Source organism: Ixodes scapularis, unplaced genomic scaffold (assembly GCF_016920785.2).
Source record: "Ixodes scapularis isolate PalLabHiFi unplaced genomic scaffold, ASM1692078v2 PGA_scaffold2__306_contigs__length_199485367, whole genome shotgun sequence".
Lineage (NCBI taxonomy): Eukaryota > Metazoa > Arthropoda > Arachnida > Ixodida > Ixodidae > Ixodes > Ixodes scapularis.
Window position 1 is genome coordinate 43,864,435 of NW_024609857.1, and position 22,073 is coordinate 43,886,507.

A 22,073-nucleotide genomic window follows, 5' to 3' on the forward strand; every position below is an offset into this window, starting at 1 on the left:
TACCCATTATAGTTTTCTCCGGAACACACAGAGGAGGAATTTCTTGGGTGTAACGACGTTTTTGTCCGACAATAAATGTCGTAGCTATTTGCATTTACGCTATTTGAAAATATATCTGATTTAGTTCGAAGACCGCGAACGTTCTGGTAGTACACGGTAGTACTTTCGTACGAGAAACTAGACATGTTCAAATATCTAATAAGTTTGAGGTATCAAAGTGGTCAGTCGGTTCAGATCTCAATGCTTCGAAGAAAGGCCGAAAAATACCACCAGATGGCCAGACATTCGGACCGATAATTAAGCAAAGCAGTCAAAGCCCACAGAGATGTGGAAAGGTGCTTAGCTCTCGTACTTGGAGGGGAGTTTCGCTCACTGAACTGACCTGCCTTGCAGAGCCTCCTCAGTGACCTCGAATATCACAGATGTCGTTTGTCGTGGGGGGCGGTCTCGAGATGAAAGAAGCACGCTTAATCGGTGGACGAGGCACAACGCTCAGCCTGCTCTCCACTTGCGACCACTTAAGAGCGTCCAACCTTCCTTTACGATAAGTAAGAGTGTAACTTTAAGCGTCCGGCTGTGGCCGGCGAGGTGGCAACAAAGGCACCTTTTCGGGCTGAGGGCCCGATATATTCTCTGTGTTTTGTTGTAACACCAGTGCAGTGGTCGCCACCTCCTGCTGTCGAACAACTAGGCCGCTCTACAACTGACGCAAACGACTTCGAAGAGCGAAGCGCGGTCTCAGGAACGCGAGAAAGAAATTTCCGCCGGAAGGAATTATTATTATTTTTTTTTTTGCGATAGCTGCGCGTGGAGGGATTCGTTATCGACCGTCGGGAACTTGAGTTTCACCAAAAACCATCAATCTCGTTGAGAAGATTGAGAATGGATAAACATAAATTATCAAAACCTTCTAAAATAAAAAGGTTTGTTTCGCTCGCTCACCCCAGCCTTGACAATATGTTTTTCCCCTACTGCCTTAGACCGGAGTGAGTGATGTCCTATTGAGTGCCAAGCCATCTCAGGTTTTGGAGGATTTTGTTCTTACGACCTTAATTAGTCATTTAAACCAAAATAAACAACTAAAATAACTATCTTTTTTGCGGAACTATATTTAAGTCAGTGAAGACGGTACCGAAGATATTGACTCATTTAATTGGTAACACACGTATCCATCTTAGCTCCAGTTAGATTCAGTCGTTATACGTTCAGTCGTAATACGTAAAGGTTCAGTCGTAATAGGAAGTTATCATTCATTCGGTCTCGTTTAGAAGGCGGCGTTGGTCCGGAAAACACAGAGACTTCATCCACAAGACAAACGTGACCGGTAGCTGGAAGAAAGTAAAACAAAACATTAACGTCTTGATCCAGCAGCGGTTTATTCTGGTTATTGACAGATAGAAACACACTGCGTGGCTTGACACAATCAAGCGTCCTTGCTTCGAGTTACGTCCTTGTGCCGTTGTTATGAGCCAATACCGCAAAACAATTGGTTGCAGAACTATCATAAAATGCTAGGGGATCACCATGTCCTGCGTTTGATTAAGCTCTCAACGACTACAGAACAAAAAAAGAATGTACATCTTTAATTTGCTGTTCTTTACTTGTACCCATACATAACGCTCAGAAACTGCAAAGGGCTAGGCTCAAGAGCCGAAACATCGCGGATTATGGAATAACTTAGGCTCATAAAATAAACTTTAATACCCTTCCTTAAGGGGCTACAACACATTAGGGTGCGAATTTGAGTGCATCAGCACGTAACTTGTTTGTGAATTTCTCGTGGCGGCAAAATATTGCGCTCTAAAAGTAATTTTATTCCTGTACCATCTAACCCGAATTAAGTTTGTATTATAGCATGAAAAAAGAAGCGCTGAGAATGTAAAACAGTCATCTTTGCGGCGCGATGACGTCGTACCCAGGCAAGCAGGAGTCCAAACATGGCCAAGGAAGCAATCCTGTATCCAAAAGTATCGACCAAGTACCCAGCGATAGGAGGCATGATCATGGCACTGTATAAAAATATACACGTAGATGTTTCTTGAGGTCCTTCACTAATCGATTCAATATTATGTATTAAAACATTAATCATATAAGATTTTTTACTCGGAGGTACTCTCTAAACCTTCCCTATATCACTGTTGGCATCATTTCACGGTTCAGATCGTGTCGTTATGACTGGGGGACGACGCTTCAGTGGTGGATACCACCCAAATCTTAAAACCGAAAACGACGAAAGTTAAGTCAAGTATTTTTACTCGAGTAGTTTCCAAACACTTTTCTAAGACTCAAGTCTTTGAAGTTGTTTTGTTCAATGTCTAGAAAAGACATCAAAGAGCTGCTACGCTTTTTTTTTTTTTCGCTTTGCAATGGGTGTTTGATGATTGTTAAAAACTATGACCTTTACTATTTTACCATCTTTTCATGACAATACATCGGAAAAGTTTACAAATAATGCAAAAAAAAAAAAAAAAAAAACATCGCATAGAAAAGGGTTTATGTTTCGCGAACATATAGATTTACGAGAAAAGAGTCAAAGTACAGGCTAGCTGGTGGAAGTCAACCATTTCGTCGTTTACCCTGAGACTGGGGGGTTTTTTGAAGAGCAGAAGACCTGTCTGTTTTTTCTGTTTCTTCTGCTCTTCAAAAAACCCCCCAGTCTCAGGGTAAACGACGAAATATAGATTTAATTTTTTTTTTAAATTTTATTACGTTGATGCGCATTGTCCCTCGTTAAACACTTCTGTTGGTCAAGGAACATAACGCGAGGAGTACAACCGAAAACTTTTATATAAGAAAACTATCACCCGGCTAATTTGGTCCGCTTTTAAAACCTTCACCATTATGAAACACTCCCAGCGTAGAAAAAAAAAAAAAAAGGTTCGGGATATAAGTTGATTTTTTTTTTTTTCTATTTCGTCTTCGAGAATTTTTCACACATAATGCAGTGCCTAATGTGGTCCTAATTGCTCAAGCGAGGTATTAAGCTATCAAAGCTTTAACTATTCTCATTTAAAACGCGCAGTATAGTTGAACGTTGTTTTTGCATCGTGATGGTTAAAAAAAAATGAAATTGAAAGGGCGTGTATTTCAAACCCCCTTCCAAACACACACAAAAATAATATCGAACTCTACTGCTTACCCAAACACTGCAAAAGTAAACACTGAGCTTGAAACAAAACCATTCGAGTGAATGTTGTACGGATATCCCCTAAGCCTGGAAAAGAAGAAAATATTCGAGTTTCATACAGCCGACACACCTACAGAGCGGTTTTCTAACTTACACCACGAGTTTCAGAGCACGACTGTATCCACAAATGAAAAGTGCGGACATTCCAAGACCTGTGAAAACTTGAGACAGGTGGACCACCCACAGTTCCCTGTGATGACCAAACACAAATCTGTTGAGGCACAACACTACCTTTATCCAAGTGACATGTTTCTTAACATTCCTGCACGTATTGTCTCTTCCATTTTCGATATAGCCGTGTTTTCTACGTGGTGTACTGGAATGACGAGATAGTAGCCTTGCGACGCTGACTCGCTGGACTATCACTTCCTGTAAGCAGTAGAATGACGTATAGAAGCCTTCGGTGCACATAAAAGACCGATTTCTAGCCTTCCCTTCATTAGTCTAGCCAACAACAGGAAACACCTTGTTGTCTTCCAATGGGCGTGCCTGCCTCTTGGAGAGTGTAGCAAAAAGGGGCAGGCACTGTGTGTCAGTGAGACTGCTGGCTCAGTAGAGCCTATTACCAAAACGGATGATCACTCTTGTTTGTTAAACTGCACAAAATAAATAATAATATTTTGTGTTTCGAGGATATTAAAATGTGGTGTACTCTCGAAGACATCTGAGGGTGTACACGAGCATGGCGCCGGGAGTGCTTCTCCGACTGGTGCGTCTACAGCGTTCTCAAAGGTGGTCCCTCGATTCCCGCCTGACGACGTCATGAAAGCGTTATGCTGTTGCCTGTCGAGATTCTTGCGGTGGCGCAGCGGGAAAGGGAGACGAGGCAGTCGCCTGCACTGCGGCAGGTACGCTCCGCACGCAGGCAATCTAAGAAAACCCAAGCTGCGATGAGTTGGAAGACCGCGACGTCAGCCACAGTTGCGTCCGCTCATCTTTTCTGCCATAATGTATTCAAGCAACCACAAGGACCGCGACATCAGCGCGACCACACCGGCGCCTGTGACAAAATTCGTGTCCACTTAAGGACCATTTTCGATACGTGGGTTGGTTTCGCCCGTAAAGACACCCCTCAGAAGAAAGTTTTAGGAAACCGCCATTGCACGTCCGATACGGTACGGTGGGCCCTCCGGTACGAACAGCGCATGCGTTACCGCAGAAGACTCACGCATGCGCAGTTCGTACCGGAGAGCCTATTTTTTCTGCTGTGCCACCGCAAGAACCACGTTTACACGTCCGGAGTACCGGATGTGTAAAAACGGTTGCCTAAAACTCTCTAAAGACGCGTTCCAGATACCATAGAATATGATATAGGCTTTGAAGTTTTGCCTCTTACGCACCGTTTCAGCTCGAGAAATGGAGCCGGCCCTACCATGAGAAAGGCAAGCACAGCAAAAATATTTCCCACAAATTGGTAGAGGGCTTCCCCCTGTAATGTATTAAAAAAAAAAAAAAAAACGAAAAACAAACAAATGCGCGTTAGAATTTTCCGGCTGCTTGGGGACACACAGACATCAAGCCTGACGCAGCGTTAGAGTGCACATTTGCAAGGCGTAGATGATTATGAAATGCTTAAATTAATGTTTTATGTATAATATACACAATAACTGTTAAAAAAATCACGCGCACATAGTGGTTCGCCGGTGCCAACCACCGGCCAATTAAAAAGGTTCCTCAATGTGCACTTAACCATCTATTCGTAATAATATTAGAGTATACGTGGGCACTGTCACGAGCCCCGTCAATTTGCTGAGGCGCTTGATGTTATCGGATTACGAAAAACAAAGAAAAAAACAACACACACACACACAGACAGTCATGTCACATTTTGTGTTTGTTTGCAAACACAAAGCGTCCCTAAGAAGTTAATGAAATAAGTGCACAGCGGCCGATTTCGAGCTTGACGAGCTTTCCCCCTGAGTAGAATCACGCAATGCTTTCATTTAACATCTGTTTAACCGAAGGATCGACCTTTGAAGGCACACAATTAAAATAATAGTGTAACAGATTCTCTTCACAAATTGTAAACATGAACGCCGATATTTTTTTTTTCTTTTTCAGACAAGCAGTTTTACGATTTTTTTAATGAACATCTTTTAGTTGGTTACAACGCCCCTCCATTCTAGTATACTCTAGCTTGGACTCCTCACAAACGCGCACATGCATTTGTTTTATTTGAGAACCATGTAGTCAAATTTTATTACGACAGAGGTGGCACAGTTTTCAAAAGCAGTTTCCCCGTTATGTTTCGCTGCTACATGGTACGACTGATTAACTTAACAACTTTTTTGAATACTCCAAACCTATTTATGACGTGTAACGGAAACAGGAGTTGAAATGTGAGCCGGCCGCACTGAGGGAAACCGGCATTCGATAAAGTTAAAAAAGTCTGCTTTAATAATACACTACTTGCTGGGATAGGACTTACATTAAAAAAACATAAGATCCCGGCGATGGCTCCACCAATCGTGTAGCTCCCAAATTGCACTGTGTAAAGTTCACCTGTTTGCGTGCTGCTTATGTTAAACTGAAAAAAAAAGACACGTAAGGTTTAACTTTTAAGAGTGTTTCACATCTTAGAAGGGTAATGGAATACTGTAAACGACATATTTTTGCTGGCTCAATATTTCGAGATTTAGGTCAAAGCTGAAGTTTTGGAATAATTCGCGGGTTTAAATTTTCACGACGCGGTGAGATCTGAATGTAGATTCCAATGTGTTTCCATTTTACCGGAATTGTTCGCGAGACCTATTTTCGGCTAATCGTAACCGATTCGTGAAATTCGCAAAAATATGGTCATCGCAAAAATGAACTCGTTTACAGTATTAATATCTAACCTAAAAAATGAAGAGAGTCAGACTACATATTCACGTCTAATGAAAATTTGTGCACATGTGATACACTGAAGGTCAACGTTTGTTTTCGTTTCAAAAGCTGAACCGCAACTTTGAACAGTAATAATTTCTCGAAACCAATCGTTTTTTTTAAAGAAGCCGTCGCAGCGTAGAAAGTCTAACCCTGGGAGTGAATTTAACATATACACTCGACGTAACGTAACCACTTTTAATGACACCGTGATCAGACTTTCACGCGCTGTAAAGATCTAACTGTAGGCTTCAGTTTGTAGTAAAATAAACGCTAATGCGTCTACTCTGCGACCGAATGCAGTCTCGTATGCAACCGTTGTCATGTTACAGTATGAGAAGGTTCTGCACACTTGCTGTCCTGCTATGCAATCAGACTCGGTTTTCCCTTAACCAGTTTAGCTGATATGAAGTGTTATAGTTACCTCGCCGCCAGCTTAAAAGATAGAGAGCATGAACAGTACCTAGAATATTATTCTCAATCCGCAGCTAATAAAAGCTTGGGACGCTTAAAGGGCTACTCCGGCCATTTTTCGAGCTATCCAAACTAATTGCATTTTCTGAAGACCCGCACTTTACTCTTCACGGTATGCCATTTACTGTCTCGAAATTCATAGCAGCTATTGAGCAAACCGTAAATAAAGATGATGCCGAAACAAACATTTAAATTTCTGCACGCTCTCCAATGATGTGACGTCACAAACCGTACAGATTTTCATATCGCATAGGTGGCATTATACAGAGTACGACGAGCGTTTTTTGCGTGCTTCTCAGTGAATGATCTTACAAGCATTCTTTTCCCACCACCAGACGTTTTGTAATTAGTTGGGAACGCTGCTTACTGCCCACTTTGTACCATTTATGTCGTTACACATTAGTGGTGCCACTAGGGGCTAACGGCTTGAGAAACACGATTAGAACGAAATTCAAAAATTAAATAGCGTGGCGAATTGCTTTTTTTTCACATAATATTTGGAAGGCTGTTACAACCGTGTCTATCGATGTGTTGAGCCAATATTGAGGAAAAGCAGCGACCGTGAAAAAATCGCTGAAGTACACCTTTAAACATCGCCTTTAATGGGCCACTGAAAAAAAAAAAGCATTTTTTTTTAATCAGTTTCGTTTGAACACGCATGACACAAATAAGTTTTACGACAAAAAAAATTTATAGGAATATTGACGGCGCGAAATTCATTTGAAAGTATGCACGCAAAGATCGTGACGTCACGGGATGGTCATACAGTCCTTCCACCTCGACGGGATGGTCATTCACTCTCTTCACCTCAACGTGATGGCCAAGCCGATCTATATCTGCTCTACGCGCCCGAAATGCCGACGTCACATATGACTACCGACTAAATCGCGTATCGCGCAGTCAATAATGCTGTGAAACGTTTTTTTTTTTCCCGTAAAATTCTTTTTGCAGGCTTTTCCCAACTCGATTGAAAAAAAATATGTACTGTTTAGTTGTCTTTTAAGAATGGAACACTTTAGTGCTTCCGGACCCCGTTCGCAAAACCTCCTAATATAGGCGCACTCGCTCCCAAGCTGTACAAGCGTGTGTGCATGGTCTAGTCGGTAGGGTCACGAGTCACTTGACGTCATACGACGTGACACGTCACGACAGGCGTGGCTGTGACATTATTGCCCTATCGACCCGCTAAATTTTGCGGAAAATTTTTCTACTAACTTTGTCGGCAAAAATGTTTGGTTAAATTTGGCGGGAAATTGACGTGACGTAACGTTTGACGTCAAATGTGACGTCAAACGTAGCTGCGCGCGTTTCATTATGAAATTTCTTGGTCCCACCGACGCCAGAGTTTGTGTGACATACGCTCTAAAACGCCATCGCTTTAAAATTGCGGCATATAGTCAATGAAAACTCTGAGGGACAAGTCACAAGGCAAGAGGCGCGAACAGAATAGGTCACGCTTTGCGTTTTTCAGGCTGTCAGGGATCTCCCGGTGCAAAAACTGAGAGAAAGGATAAGAGGAGAGCGCGCGAGGACGGCAGAGTACCGAGCTCTGGTTGGAATAATTAGTCTGCAGACTCAAAGCTAGCTTCCTTTGTCTCCACTCACAGTTTGAACACGTTCTAAAAGTGCTTAGAGACCTAGCTTTCCGTCCACCCCCCTTAGCTTCGAATCGCCCAGTTGTATCGCATCGAATACTCATAGAGACATAGGGGCAACAAGTAAGCGCCCACGCCCTAGCCACCGAAATTGACGGTCATTCAAGTCACTGAACCATGGATCTAATGGCCCTTCTTATTTATTGAACTCACTAAACAAACATAATTGATTGGTGTTCCAATTGGCTCGCGGTGCAGCCTACAGTGGAGTACTTACAGAAAGGGAGTGCGCGAAATGAGTAATGGCGTACACTTCTCCGCATTGTAGAGACCAAAGCAATCATACCAATGTGTACATACTCAAGCGCTTTCAACAGCACTGCCTTCGACAGTGAGAGCTGCTAACTTGACAAAGAGAGGAAAGTCACACCTCCGCAACGCTTGGCGCCAGTGTGGGTTCGTTGAAACCCAGCATAATCCAGCAGAGCATGGGTGCTACCAGGTAGGCGACAAATTCCACATCACGAAACAGGTTACGGTACTTCACTCCGGATTGTTTCGCATCATCTTCGGACGTGGAGGATCCTCCTGTCAACATGCATTAATAATGCACATTTATTTCACAACGATGGCCTTCCGTAGGTTAGATCTTTCCTCTAATAAACCTGCTGGTTTTTAACGATAAAACTTACTTCCGAGTTTGTTGAGACTTGATCCGAGTTTCACGGTCATCGGAAAAGATACGATGGTGATGAAGCCCAATACAAAGAACGGAAGAGGAAAAGCCCAGAGCTGTAAGTTTTAATAACGGTGAATGAGTGAAAGTGTGTCACGCAAGCATCATCGACCGCGTCGTATTTTAATTTTTTTTTTCCGTCGATGCTTTGACTTATTCTCGAAGTAGCATCAAGAAACATCACCAGAGCCGTGGGGTCGCGAATCTGATGTTTATACTCCAAAAACCGAGTGGACGCAGGCGTCCCTTTCGTCGCGGCGCCCGAAGTCAAGCTAGCTTTAGTTCATGTCGACTTGCCGGCCGCAGAGCATAGCAAGCTAGTTGTTTAGGCGTGTGCCGTGTTCACATCTGCTGCTGTGTTACTGTTAGGGTAGAAGTAACCCGCGGCACTGCAGTGTAGTGAGGTCGGTGGCCGAATGTTTCAGTGCACCGCAAATCCGGAACACGTGGAGTGGAATCTCGCGCGGTAGAACGAAAGTGTCCTCTGTACATTACTCTTCCTGCCACTTGCGATCTGCGTGAAAATCAAGCTGACTTGCGGTAATGTATCACTACTGCGTGATAGACTTTAACGATCGCAGGCTAGCAAGTCGTGCTGAAGTAGTTAAATTTTATATTTTTAGCGTAAACCAGTGTCGCCAATCTGAAAAGCACATCAATATCGGTATGTGTAAACACTTAATATTTACTATGTTGTCTTTTCATTTTTAGGACACAGCCGGCAACTGAATCGACAAATTAAACAAGAAAAGTCGAGAGAGGCGCTCCAGGCACTATAGACAAAGTAAAACGTAACATAAATATTGATTCACACAAGGAATGCAACACCCAATAACAACAGCTTGTACAGTCATACGGTCATCTACAGTCATACGGTTATGTTTGGTAAATACTGGTTCCGTTTATGAATACCCGGTATAGACACATTTTTCGTGGTCGAAGTGGGTAAATGCGTGCATTTTTGTCTCGGAATTATGAACGAGTCATATCATGAACCGTTTCTTCAGTGAACGAAGGTGGCCACATTTTAACGGCGAAAATACATCATGATGAACATTTGCATTACCATACCATCCACAACCGCACATCACCTGGATGAGCCATGCGTGGCTCATACTCGAGCTCGCAGGACAATGCTGCTCCGGGGCTGGGCAACACCACCTAGACAGAAGGCCTCCACACGCGTCATCATAGTCAGATCGATCGAGGCGAGAGATTGGGCACGAGCGCTGCATCAGTGTTCGGCTGCGGCTCGTGGCCAATCAGCGCGTCGAAGGTCGGGCTCGGGTCCAATAGCCGACCGAGCGCGATCCGACTGTGATGACGTTTCATAGAAGAAGAGGAAACCATGCGGAGGCCTTCTGTCTAGGTGGTGTTGGGCTGGGCCAGTGAAGTCGTTGCTTTTGGACGTTATACTGTGTCTCCCTTATAAATGAAATTTGGAACTGGGAGCGGCAACTGTGATGTTACGGTAGCGAAGCTCCCGGCTTGATGTCAAATCGTAAGAGGGGCGGCACCTCTCTTTATTTGAAGCATCCCGAGCCCCAGAGCAGCATTGCCCCGCGAGATCCAGCATGAGCCACGCATCGCCCCTGCAGGCGATGCGTGGTTGTAGATGTTAATGGTAATGTGCATGTTGTTGGTGATGAATTCGATCCCTGTTAAAACATTAACTAAACATCACTGCATAATATTTTATGCAGTGATGCATAAAACATACAGAACATACAAAATATGTTACATAAAAGAAAAAGAAGACTCACATCAATCAAGGCCCCTCCGATTGGAGAACCCACCATGTTCCCAGTTCCCCACAGGATTTCCAAAAGTGCCTGCGTAAAATTCACTAGGTTAAAACCTATCTTATTAGTATACGTCTCTTTTCTTGTTGGTTTTGAGTTTATTGACCAGTATGCTAGTCTCCTTAGCTGAGGAGGTTGTTCTTCTTATCAAGTTTATGATCCTGTTTGCTGTTTTCTTTTTTTTTTGCGAAATAATAGACGATTTTGTTTTCGTGCAGTCTGGTAGATTTCAAATATTTTTCTGGTGTTTCTGTTTTATAATAAAACATGCTGCTTGTTGCATTTTTGTACGTGATGTTGCTTTGATAAAGAAGAGTAGTACTAGTAACTGGGGCATGAAGTATACGTAATCTCGGATTAATGAAATTTTCGGTATTGTATATTCTACCTCATTACGGATGCCTCTAATGCAGGAATTACAAAGCACTATACTCGATGTCAATTATTTTTACCCCTATTGTCAAGGCGAGCATAGCTTTCATAGCGCTGCAGTTACATGCGTGGACAAAGTTATTTCACAAGCATATACAGTAGTGAACAAAAATATTGATTTTGTTTTTCTTTCAGACAGAATGCTCGAGGCACGTTTAATAGCCACTTATGTTTAAGATCTGTTTTTTTTTTTATGCGGTGCGACATAATGCCCCGTTTTTCGCCACCAACGGGTGAGTGTTGCATCCCCGGTGATTCTTATTTTGTTTGCCGTTTGCGTGCTTATCTTCTTTTTATTATTGTTGTTTCCAGTCAACTACATTTTGGAATTTTCAGAAAATATGTAGAATCACAATTTTTTTATTATTTCTTCTTGAAACATGCGTAATTTTCAAGCATTGGGAAAAGTACGAGGCGCACGAAACTCTGCGGAGAATGTTCAGAAGGCTATTATCCACAACAGCCACTCTGGGATGAAGCAGTGCCAGCTTTCTGGGTAACTCAAAGTACCACCATCAAAATTTCTTAAATTCTCAAGAGACAGAGGTTCAGAGGAGGTGTCTTCACTCGGTACCCTCCAGGACCACCCAGGCCGACGTCCCACCTGGTCGATAAAAAAGTTGTTCGGACGAGCCGCACGAACCCTCAATTATCGGATTATCGGCCATGAATATTTCCAAAGATGTGTCTCAGAAATCTGGTTTTACGGTGTTTCCATGGATAGTAAGACACCGTCTGCGAGCTGCCGGACTAAATGCACGTAGGCCACCTCAGAAGCCAATAGAAAGGAATAAATAACCGGACATTCAGGTTGAAACAGGCAATAGAGCACCTCAAGTGTACTCTTGACCAAAGGAAGAAAGTTGTCTGGTCGGAAGAATCTTAAGTTTATGCTATTTGGTGGTGATATAATTGAACACATGCGATGTCTAAGCAATGACAGATTTTATGCGCGCTATCAACTGCCTATAGTGACGCTTTGTAAGTGGAACGTCGTGGCATGAGGTTGTTTCTCTGCTGGTGGACAGCCAGGTTAACCCTTTTGTCTTTATATACACTAATTTTATTTATTTCTGCTCGTGGTGTTGGTTCCTTTCACAGGACTCCTAAAGTAATGACGAAGCAAATCTCCGAGAGAATCCTTTAGGACGTCTTGCTTCCCTGAGCATGGAGGAGTTTCAGCAGTGGCTATATATTTGAACAGGAAAATAACCCCAAGCACTTTGCCAGGCTTGTGGGTAATCGGCGCAAGAAAAAAAAAAAAATGTGCGCTTGATGGAGTGGCCGTGTCAGTCTACTGACGTATGTTCAATCGAGCACCTTTCGAAATATTTGGGGCGTTGTATGAAGGAAAATAAAGCCAGCAACATCGAGCAGAATTTTGACCAGCTGCAACAAAAATGGGCGAACTTGGATCAAATGGTCTTCGACATTTTGCTGAACTTTATGGCTTATCGATGCCGAGTTATGATCACTCTGAATAGATTCTCTACAAAGTGCTGTAAAACCCTTAATATGCACGAGCAAATAGCTTTAGCGATTTTTTCTTATTGAAAAATTAGCTAAGTGTAAGGGCCGCGAAAATTTCGGTCCTTAAGAGTTTCAGTGCAGGTGTCTGAAATTCACGAAATTTAGTGGCCTCGATTGTGTCCTCTTTGACCGAATCGCGTAAAATAGGGGCCTCGAAAATAGATGGCTTTACAGTATTAGTCAGCTTATGTATCTATCTAGAAATTTGGGTTTACACGAAGTCCTATTTTGTCACAACAAGCACATTATCGACGATGCTCTGTTTGGCTGCTGTTACTATTTTTGCAAGAAATATATAGTAATTTCTTTTAAATATTTTTGTAGAAATATATAGCGATGTTAACAAGTTATGTTTGTTTAGTGACCACTCTCTTTTCAACATTGACCTATCCATTGACATTCCCGTTCCTGTCACGTCAAAGAAAACATTTCGTAATTACGCTAAAGCCAACGCTGTGAGTATAAACGCCGAGTTATTGGATTCATTCCCAAACTTTGAGCATCACTTTAATACAAGTTCGGTGAAAGCAAACTGCTGCATATTCAAAGAACTTATTCTCCATCCCCAGTTCGCCATGGTTCACTCTTAATACGAAGAGAATGCTAAGGAAGACAAAGAAGCTATTCAAGTTGGCAAAAAGGAAGGATAATGGTGACGCCTCGTGGTCTCGCTTCCGTGAATTTGCTAAAACTTGTAAACGTGAAATAAGAACGGCGAAACGTAATTTTTTTGAGAACGACCTGTATAACATTCTTATCTCAAATCCACGGAGATTCTGGAAAATTATCAATCCTTCTTCAAAGAAACGTCCGATCGTCTCAGATCCGACTGGAAAGCAGCTGACTGAAACTGAAGAATGTGACAGATTTAATGAATATTTCAGTAGCGTCTTCACTCGCGAAACGTTACCTATGCCGCAATTAGCTTCTCGGGACGCACTTGGCGAAATGGGGTCAGCAACTATTTCTTCTGGAGGAATATAAAACTTAATAGAGCAACTTCCAGTCAGCTCTGCTCCTGGTCGCGACGGGATAAACAGTAAGATTTTAATAATTACTAAGCACATCTCGTCCCTGTACCTGGGTAAAATTTTCAACCAATCACTTGTTACTGGTATGCTTCCCAATGACTGGAGACATGCAGACGTCATTCCAATTTTTAAGTCTGGGTCATCTGACAATCTGAGCAATAACAGGCGTATTTCTTTACCAAGTGTATGTAGTAAGCTCCTTGAAAATATTATTTTTACAGCCATAATGCAGTTTCTTGATATCAATGATGTATTTTTTTTTCTAACCAGCATGAATTTCGTAGGAATCGATCATGCACAACACAGCTTTTCGAGTTGGTAACCGATATTCACAGTAATTTTAACTCACGAAAACAAACAGACGCTCTCTTTATAGACTTTTCGAAAGCTTTCGACTGTGTGCCACATTACAGGCTTAGAGTAAAATTACAAAACTTAAAAACAAATGCAACTGTGGTTAATTGAATAAAAACTTTTCTTGCGACTAGAAACCAATCCGTACGTCTAGGTGAAACATCTTCACAATCCTTACCAGCTATTTCAGGCTTACCAGAGGATACTGTACTGGGCCCATTTCTCTTCCTTATTTATATAAATTATATCGGTTATCGCCTGAGAAGCTGTGTTCGTCTGTTTGCTGACGATCTTGTTATTTATCACGCTACTTTCAGTGAGGATGATTGCCTAAAATTAAAAGAAGACCTATCTCTAATTGAAACCTGGTGTGCCGAGTGGCTTATGTCCATTGTACATAATAAATATAAATGTGCATTTTTTTCTAAATCCTGTGACCCAGTAAATTACACCTATCAACTTACATCCCAGCCCATTGAAAAGGTTTCATCTTTTAAATACCTTGGCGTGCACTTAAGCTCTGACCTCTCATGGAGAACTCATATTGAACACATAACTTCCAATGCTAATAAAACTTTAGGTTTTCTAAGACGCCATCTTAGTGAAGCTTCACCGAAAATCAAACAGCTGTCATACTGCACCCTTTTTAGATCCAAGATGGAATACGCTTGTACCATTTGGAACCCCCATCAGGCTTACCTATCCGACATGTTAGAATCAATTCAAAACCGCGCAACTAGATTCATTCTTGCTGACTACTCACCCACGAGCATCTCTGCCCTTAAGGCTTCTTTATCACTACCTCTTCTTAATACTAGACGCACCGTAGATAGATCACCTGTTTTACAAGCCCTGGTCTGACCATGAATTTTTCTTTTCAGCCAGTCATGTCTCCCTACACCGTGATCATTGCCAGAAGATATAAATGCCCTTTGCCAGAACCAGCATTTTAAAAAACTGTCCCATTTTTTTGTGTATACGGGATGGGAATGCGCTACCTGAGTCCATTGTGACAATTACTGATCATGCCTCGTTTTTAGCAGAACTTACTAAGCATATCATTGTATAATGAAGATATTGCACTGTAAAATAACAGATGTTCTTTCAGCCTATTTGTCCCTAGATATGATTTTAAACCTTGAAGTCTTATATTGTGTTTTATGTTACCCCCCTTATGCAATGCCCTCCAGGGGCCCTGAAGGTATAATAAATAAAATGAAATGAAATGAATTATGACTGTCTAACAGTTGCCGAAAAGTTTAGCTACGTAAGATCAAAATAGGATATTTTTTCTTCACTACTGTACATACATCTAGCTCTTAAAGACTCGTATTTTCCTGGCCTTTTTGACGTCAACCGCGCTACCACAGCGCGGTTGACGTTTAAAACAAGGGAAACACCTACGACACCGCAAAGTTAGGGTAGGCGCAACGCACTTGCCATGATCAGACCTGCGCCTTTTTGAAACCGAGTGGTGAATAGCGCGAACATGGCGACCAGGTAGAGAGTGTTTGAGAAGCCACCGAGAACGACGAGTAAAAACGAGAGTCCCAGGAAGACATTTCCAGCAGGAGCCCAGAACAAACATCTAAGGAAGAAAAGGAGAGCATGTTTTCAGCGGCCAAGATGGTTGCACTCAAGACACAAATAACAGTCAACTTGTGTGTTCCTTCACGAAGGTTATATCAGCAGTCGGGACATTTTTGTGAATTTGTCGGCAGCATAAATACAGGGGGCGAAAGTGACGAAGCAAAAGCTATTAAAACATTTTCACGTGTCGACCCCCGAGAGCAAAACGTTAAGTTTTCCAGATTCTTCTTATCTAGTATAAAAATACAATAGCAAAACAAAGTACATGTTATTATAAAAAAATAGTATATGTTAAAGATAGCTTAAGGAATTTCTATAGAAAAAAAAATCCAAGTATTAAAAAAGTAGTGAAAATTGCATTACAACTAAAGAGATATATAAACAGTCAATGACAACTAATGAGTATAGATATCATGCTACAGCCCATATATATGATTAGCTAATATGTTTTAATGCTTGCAACGCATTTGAACTAAAGCTGCTTCATACAAAAGAAGTCGCGACATCCTTTGAAGAATGCCGCCTGCCATCTCGGGCCGATCCAGGCGGCGCTACCGTCGACGCGCGGGTGTAAGAAGTAATACATAAAGATAAAAGGTTTGCGCGTCAGAGAAGGATGAAGAAGGGATGTCTATGCTGTCAGAGAGCAGTGTATGCTATGAGCTCATGTCGCCAATCAAATAACGCCGATTGTGTAACGTCACGGCTTTCATCGTCTTTCTTTGAGCACATACTTTGAGGCTGGTAGACCGTGACAGTGCGCTTTTAGTCTGTATGTATGTATTTGCGTGTCTCTTAGCTTTTCAATGCGCTCTGACTCAAGTATAGGAACGCTATCTGCTATGTTGGGCCGATCCAGGCAATGCTACAGTTAACGCGCGGGCGTAGAAAAGCAAAACACAAAACATAAAGATAAAAGGTGTGCGCGTCATAGGAGGAGGGAGAAGATGCCTCTACCTTTCTTATTCAGGGCAATAATTAGAGCAGGTCGTCAAAGCTTTGGGGCAGGTTTTGGTCAATATTTTGAATATATAGAAATTAAAGTGACTGATAAACACATTGGCATATCGCCATTTTGAATTGGGAAAACACTTTGGTACAGTGCGTTCAGTGAAACTTACCCAAATGTGACAGTGAAAATCACGAATCCAATTTGCCCTACCAGGTAGCATGTTAGTGGCGAAGTTGCTTTCATCTAGAATCGAATTATATTGGCAGTAAGAGACACTCACATTTCTAGTTATGAGTAACATGGGTAATGATGAACAAACCTCATACCAAAGATACACTTTAAACCAAAGCGGTAAAAACCCTTTCCGGTCAGATTGAGCATGAGAAAAAAAATACTTCGGATACTTCGCGACGCAAAATCAAAGATGTGAGCAAACTAATTTGAACTTGAAAGAAAGCTAGGTTAATCCCGGCACTGATATGACAAACTTGGTGTCCAAGTTCTATACACAGCCGCAAAAATGCATTAGGGAAGAAGTTGAAGGCTGGAAGCGTGCATTAAAGTTTAGTTTAATGTTCTTGAAGCATATACCATTTTGTTCCCAAGCAGCGATCCTACAAACATGGAGAGTTTGAACGCTGAGAAGACAAGTCCCGTCTCCCATTCGTCCAGTCCTTTTGAAGTCGCCTGAAAATATTAGGTACTACGCTTAATATCAAGAATAACGGGATGAGTACAGTGCTCATTGGCGGCGTGAGAATAAGGGTGACATTTAACAAGGCAATGAAAATACATGTTTTATACACCAAAAAAAAATACAGAATAAAAATACACGTTTAGTTACATTCAATATAGAATTATTAATTTCTCTTACATTAATAACATTAAAAATTTTTTTTTGAATAAGTTCATCTTAGACTTGAGAGGACGGATGCTTGAGCGAGTTGGTTGTTCATGCTTGGGTCAAAGAGCGCTCAAGATTTACGCCCAGAAGACAGGCACACAAAAAAAATTGCACGTACACAAAAGTACAAGAAGTAGAAGTAGGAGACGTAGAAGAAGGTGATGATAAAAAAAAAAAGAAATACAAACCTGAGTTGTTATTCAGCGCTGTGTACATGTGATTTTTTTTTGTGCGCCTGTCTTCTGTGTGCAAACCTTGAGCGCTGTTTCACCCAAGCAGGATAATCTCAGACATCCGTCAAAAGATTCTTGGGTTCTAAAATTTAAAACTTAAAATGTCTCTGTAGATTGTAAAATAAATTGTAGCTGCACGGGGAATGAAATAGACAAGAAATTGGTCACGAACAGTGTCCCATATTCGAAGTATAAATATTCTCTCAGCCTCGTCAATGCCGAGCTTCCTCCCCATGTCGCAGTGATTGGCTTTTCGAGCGCTTATCAGGGAAGCCGGCACAAACTTTTTTTTTTTTTTTTAATTCAACCTTTTTAATTACTGGCCACTTAAGAAACGCAAAGTGTGCCCAGCTTCGAGCATCTTAGTGTCACACCGCGGCCTATAAAATTGCTCTATTAGTCCAAAGGAACGCAGAAAAAATAATCACACCCTGGGGTTTCTACGCCTTCCGTGACTACAGCTGGGACTTAGCATTTGTTCAATCGGTCCTTACTGGAAGTTTGGAGCGGCTTTCTCAAAAAAGATATGAATGGGTTATTTTCCTTGAAGAGCCTCGGGAAAAACCCTTCTAAGAGCTAGTCTGGGGCGCTTGCTCGCCTTGTGAAGTCTTGTTGGCTTGTATAGGCTGCCTCAGATAAGACCGACAGATTCTATTTCCAGGAAATCCACCTCGTAAGAAGAACTGTTTTTTGCGTCAAAATGTTTCTTCGCGAGTCCCGTCTTTCGTTAGCCCCTGCAAAAGCATAGAACTCGCACTGTTTGACAGAACTCTATATGAAATGTTGTGATAGTTCACACAACCCGAAAGTATCCTGCATGCCTACAGCCTCAACGTACACCCAGAGTACCAATCACTGTTGTCTTCCGTTCATATTAACCAATGACATAAGCGATTTGTTTTCTCCTGCAATAGTTAACGAGTCTCAACGGTAAAAAGGACGGACGCTGTTTTCGCTCTCAAATAGCCTAGCTATTGAAGCATGCTATATATCGACCTCATCACAGGCTTGTCGAGCTAAGAAAAAGATGAAACATGGTATTCCCGTTGTACACTTAGGAACTTTATCAAATGCATAAGAAAACCTTGTTTTCAGCGCTTTCAAAATGACACAACTTGCTGAATTGGACCGAACTTTGCGTACACGTAAAGCGTAGTGCAATTGTCCAAGCAAAATTCAATGAACACACTCATGGTCCTTTCGGTGACTCACCAGGAGCGGAAAAAATGGCTGAATGAGCGAGAACGCGCCGGCAATCCAAAACTCGCAGTACACCAACGGGAAGAGCCAGTCGTCTTTCTTCAGAGTCTGGAGAATCCTTCCTGGAGACTCTTGAGACTGGTCTTTGTTGGGTGCTTGGGATGACGGACCATACCATGGGTATCTTTTCTTCGCTGGAGTTGTTTCGTCGCCGTAGGCCAAGTCGCGCTCTCCTTGATCCACGCCGGCGAACTCCGCGTGATTTTCCGCAGTTTCTGACTTCCTCAACAGCAAAGGCGTCGCCATGACTTAGACCTTCCTCGGTTCTTTCAACTGGATTCTGCCGGCGTGTTGTCTATGGAAATAAACATGGCCAACTTTCTGGGACATTCTTTGGAATATACGATATGATTTTAATATGATATTAAAATTATGATTGATGTGCATTATATGGATACCCAGGCAACTAAGTTTCTCGGAAACATTAAAATCTTCTGTAAGGAAAGCAAAAACAATTTTGTGAATGTGGCTCATCGTATTTGATGAGAAAATGTTTTTAGAGCCGTGGAATAAGAAAATTTACACCTCCAAAAGTTGGATTACTTCTTATTGATACTTTATGAGTGCCATCTAAAATATTTCAGGGGAATATTGTGATGCTTGTTGTTGTTCAGTTGAAATTCTTATCTTATTGTATGCTGAGGCGTTGACGTCTAAAAAAGTTGAAGATCTATTGCCCTCCAAAAAAAGAAAATCCCGTGACCAAAAAATCCGAGATAGATAATAACAATAACTTCTATCTAGGCTATGAAATGGCATTCAGGCTTGCCCTTTATGTCTCTTTTTTGCTCGTTAGGCGACCGTTAATTACCCCGGTTTATAATTATCATCGAGTGCTCCGCAGTGATCCGCCTCCGGACGAGACAATATCGTTTAGTGTTTCGGGGTACGTGCAGTATTTACACTTACAGCCCCTCCTCTCCCCCCCCCCCCCCCCCCCCTCCAACCAAAAAAAAAAATAAAAGAATTCGTGGCGCAGTGTAATATGCTTGCGATCCTTGCTTCGTGGTGTATTCAAAGCCATTCTTCTAAGCGGCTGTCGCAGTGTCATTGTTCATGGAGCGTTAACTAGGTGATCGGAAGTCGTCAAGCCCTGCGTGTCTTCTGTTGTCGGCGACTAGACGGCGAGAAAGGGTTTCGAAACGCCTCGTTGAAGCATCCCAACGCATAGAGGGCGACGTAGAGAACGTGCAGGCGACACGCGGTGACAAGGCAACCAAGCGCACTTCATCAATGCTTGAGATCGGGGAGGGGGGAACAAAAGTATGTGGGCGCGTTGGCGGATAAGCAAACACACAAAGTGCACAGAGAGAAGACAAAGTTCCACGCGGTGAAGGATATAAAGACTCTGTTGTGCCTAGATAAGCTATCGTACTCTGGTCAAGAAATAAGCACGTGTTACGTACAGCTCAAGGCTGCGCAAAGTGGTTTTCCCAAAATGTAATTGACAACAAAAAAAAAAAAGCTTCATTACCTGGAAACACGTTGTTTCTTTTATACATAAAAGGGCGAAGAAGCTATCTTAAATGCACACACAAGTGCCTCAATTCAACGCACAAATTGGGAAACTGTAACCCTCCGCTAGTAGCCGAACTTGTTTTAACTGTGGTTATTGAGGAGTAGGCACGTGTGATCGAAATATAATTGCGACCATGCTAAACTTTTAGATGAGAGGCCGCGGAGCTGCTTCTGTTGAAAAAAGTGGCATCGCTGTGGTCAACTTGTATGACAGTTCCGTAACATCATTGTGGGTCTGCGTGTATCCAAGCAGACGCGGGGGGTGGCATTACAGTCCTATTCTAGATGATAACGTTTGGTAATAAAAACATTTTGCAATGTAGCGCTAGCCACCACCCGGTTTAGGGTGCTCAACTGTACGCATGCCTTCATCCACCCTTGTTCCTTTGTCGCAAAACTAGGTCTGCACTGCATTTCCTCTTCAACTACCGTCTAAACATTTTGAGGCAGCTATAGTTTTTTTTTTTCTTTTATTTTCGAGGCGTTACAAATATTTAAGAACTATTGCCCCTATAGCCCGGCTCAACCGCAATTCGAAAGTATAAGTTGGCTCATGAAATTCAACAACATGGCTGCCAAAATGTATAAGTGCATTCACAATATTTTAGACAAATTACATTAAAAATAGTAAATAACGTTTCTTAAATGTTAGCACTAAAAATGTTACTTACTTTGGGAGTTTTTTCGACTGGTATCACGAACGTATGGCAATTTACATATAGGTAACGTGCAAATAAAATATATTTATGACAGCAAACTCTGACAGGCTACCTATATCGTATAAAAGAACCCGACGCGGGTTTTTCATAGAGTGAGAAATAACTAACGACCAATTTCCAAAAACAGGTGGTACTCAACAAGAACAGCTTTCGCTTCTGCTTCCTGGTTTGTATGTTTGTATTCGGTTTTTACAAACTCGCATAGAGACGGTGAGGCTCCATAATGGAAAGCACATATCACAGAGCCCTGAGGCTTCAATGAAAGGTTGGTAAATGATAGCGTCAGAAGCAGTATACGAAACTGCTAAAAACAAACACAAATATATATATATATATATATACTCTTTTTTTTGGGGGGGGGGGGACATATTTTATATACAATGTTCTTATTTCAAAGATATGACATCTAGAAGCAGGTAGCTATGTTTTCTCACCCATCGAATCCTGCCTGTTGTTCTTGCAAAAAAGATTTTGCTTCATTCTTGCATGCACACCGAGTTCGATCATCATCGCCAACGAGAATAACTGTGTTATATGATTTCTGAAATCTTAATCACTGTCATTGACAACAATGTAACAGTCATATATTGTTGCACCATTGTGAAAAGCTGACACTGTTCAGAATGATGCGTTGTGCCTGGGATTTTCTAACAAGGACATGCAACGAGTGTATCCGAAATAAAATTCTGTCGTGCCTCAGATGACACACAACAGGCCATTGTCCTTTCTTTTTTCTACTTTACCCTCTCGCGCTGCCTTCTTGTGCGTAGCAAATTTGCATTCTATTGTCATCATAAATTAGTACTGATAGAATTGTTTTTCTATCACCAGTTTTATTTAATGGACATTCCGGGAATACACTTCGCGGAACGTTTGACGACGGAAGGCGTA

General features: G+C 41.9%; 1 protein-coding gene across 1 annotated transcript; it reads right to left on the reverse strand.

Annotated features, from left to right (window-relative positions):
* Window positions 1-1,250: 1,250 nt before the first annotated feature.
* LOC120847419 (MFS-type transporter SLC18B1-like) lies at window positions 1,251-18,993 on the reverse strand. The gene is made up of 13 exons (XM_040219163.3): window positions 18,898-18,993; window positions 17,140-17,235; window positions 16,718-16,791; window positions 15,447-15,594; window positions 10,621-10,689; window positions 8,814-8,913; window positions 8,552-8,706; window positions 5,616-5,714; window positions 4,528-4,616; window positions 3,282-3,377; window positions 3,140-3,214; window positions 1,916-2,009; window positions 1,251-1,328 (listed from the first exon to the last, which is right to left on the reverse strand). The coding sequence occupies exons 2-13, from the start codon at window positions 17,170-17,172 to the stop codon at window positions 1,251-1,253; spliced, it is 1,110 nt and encodes a 369-aa protein (XP_040075097.2). The 5' UTR covers window positions 17,173-17,235; window positions 18,898-18,993.
* Between the last annotated feature and the right edge of the window lie 3,080 nt (window positions 18,994-22,073).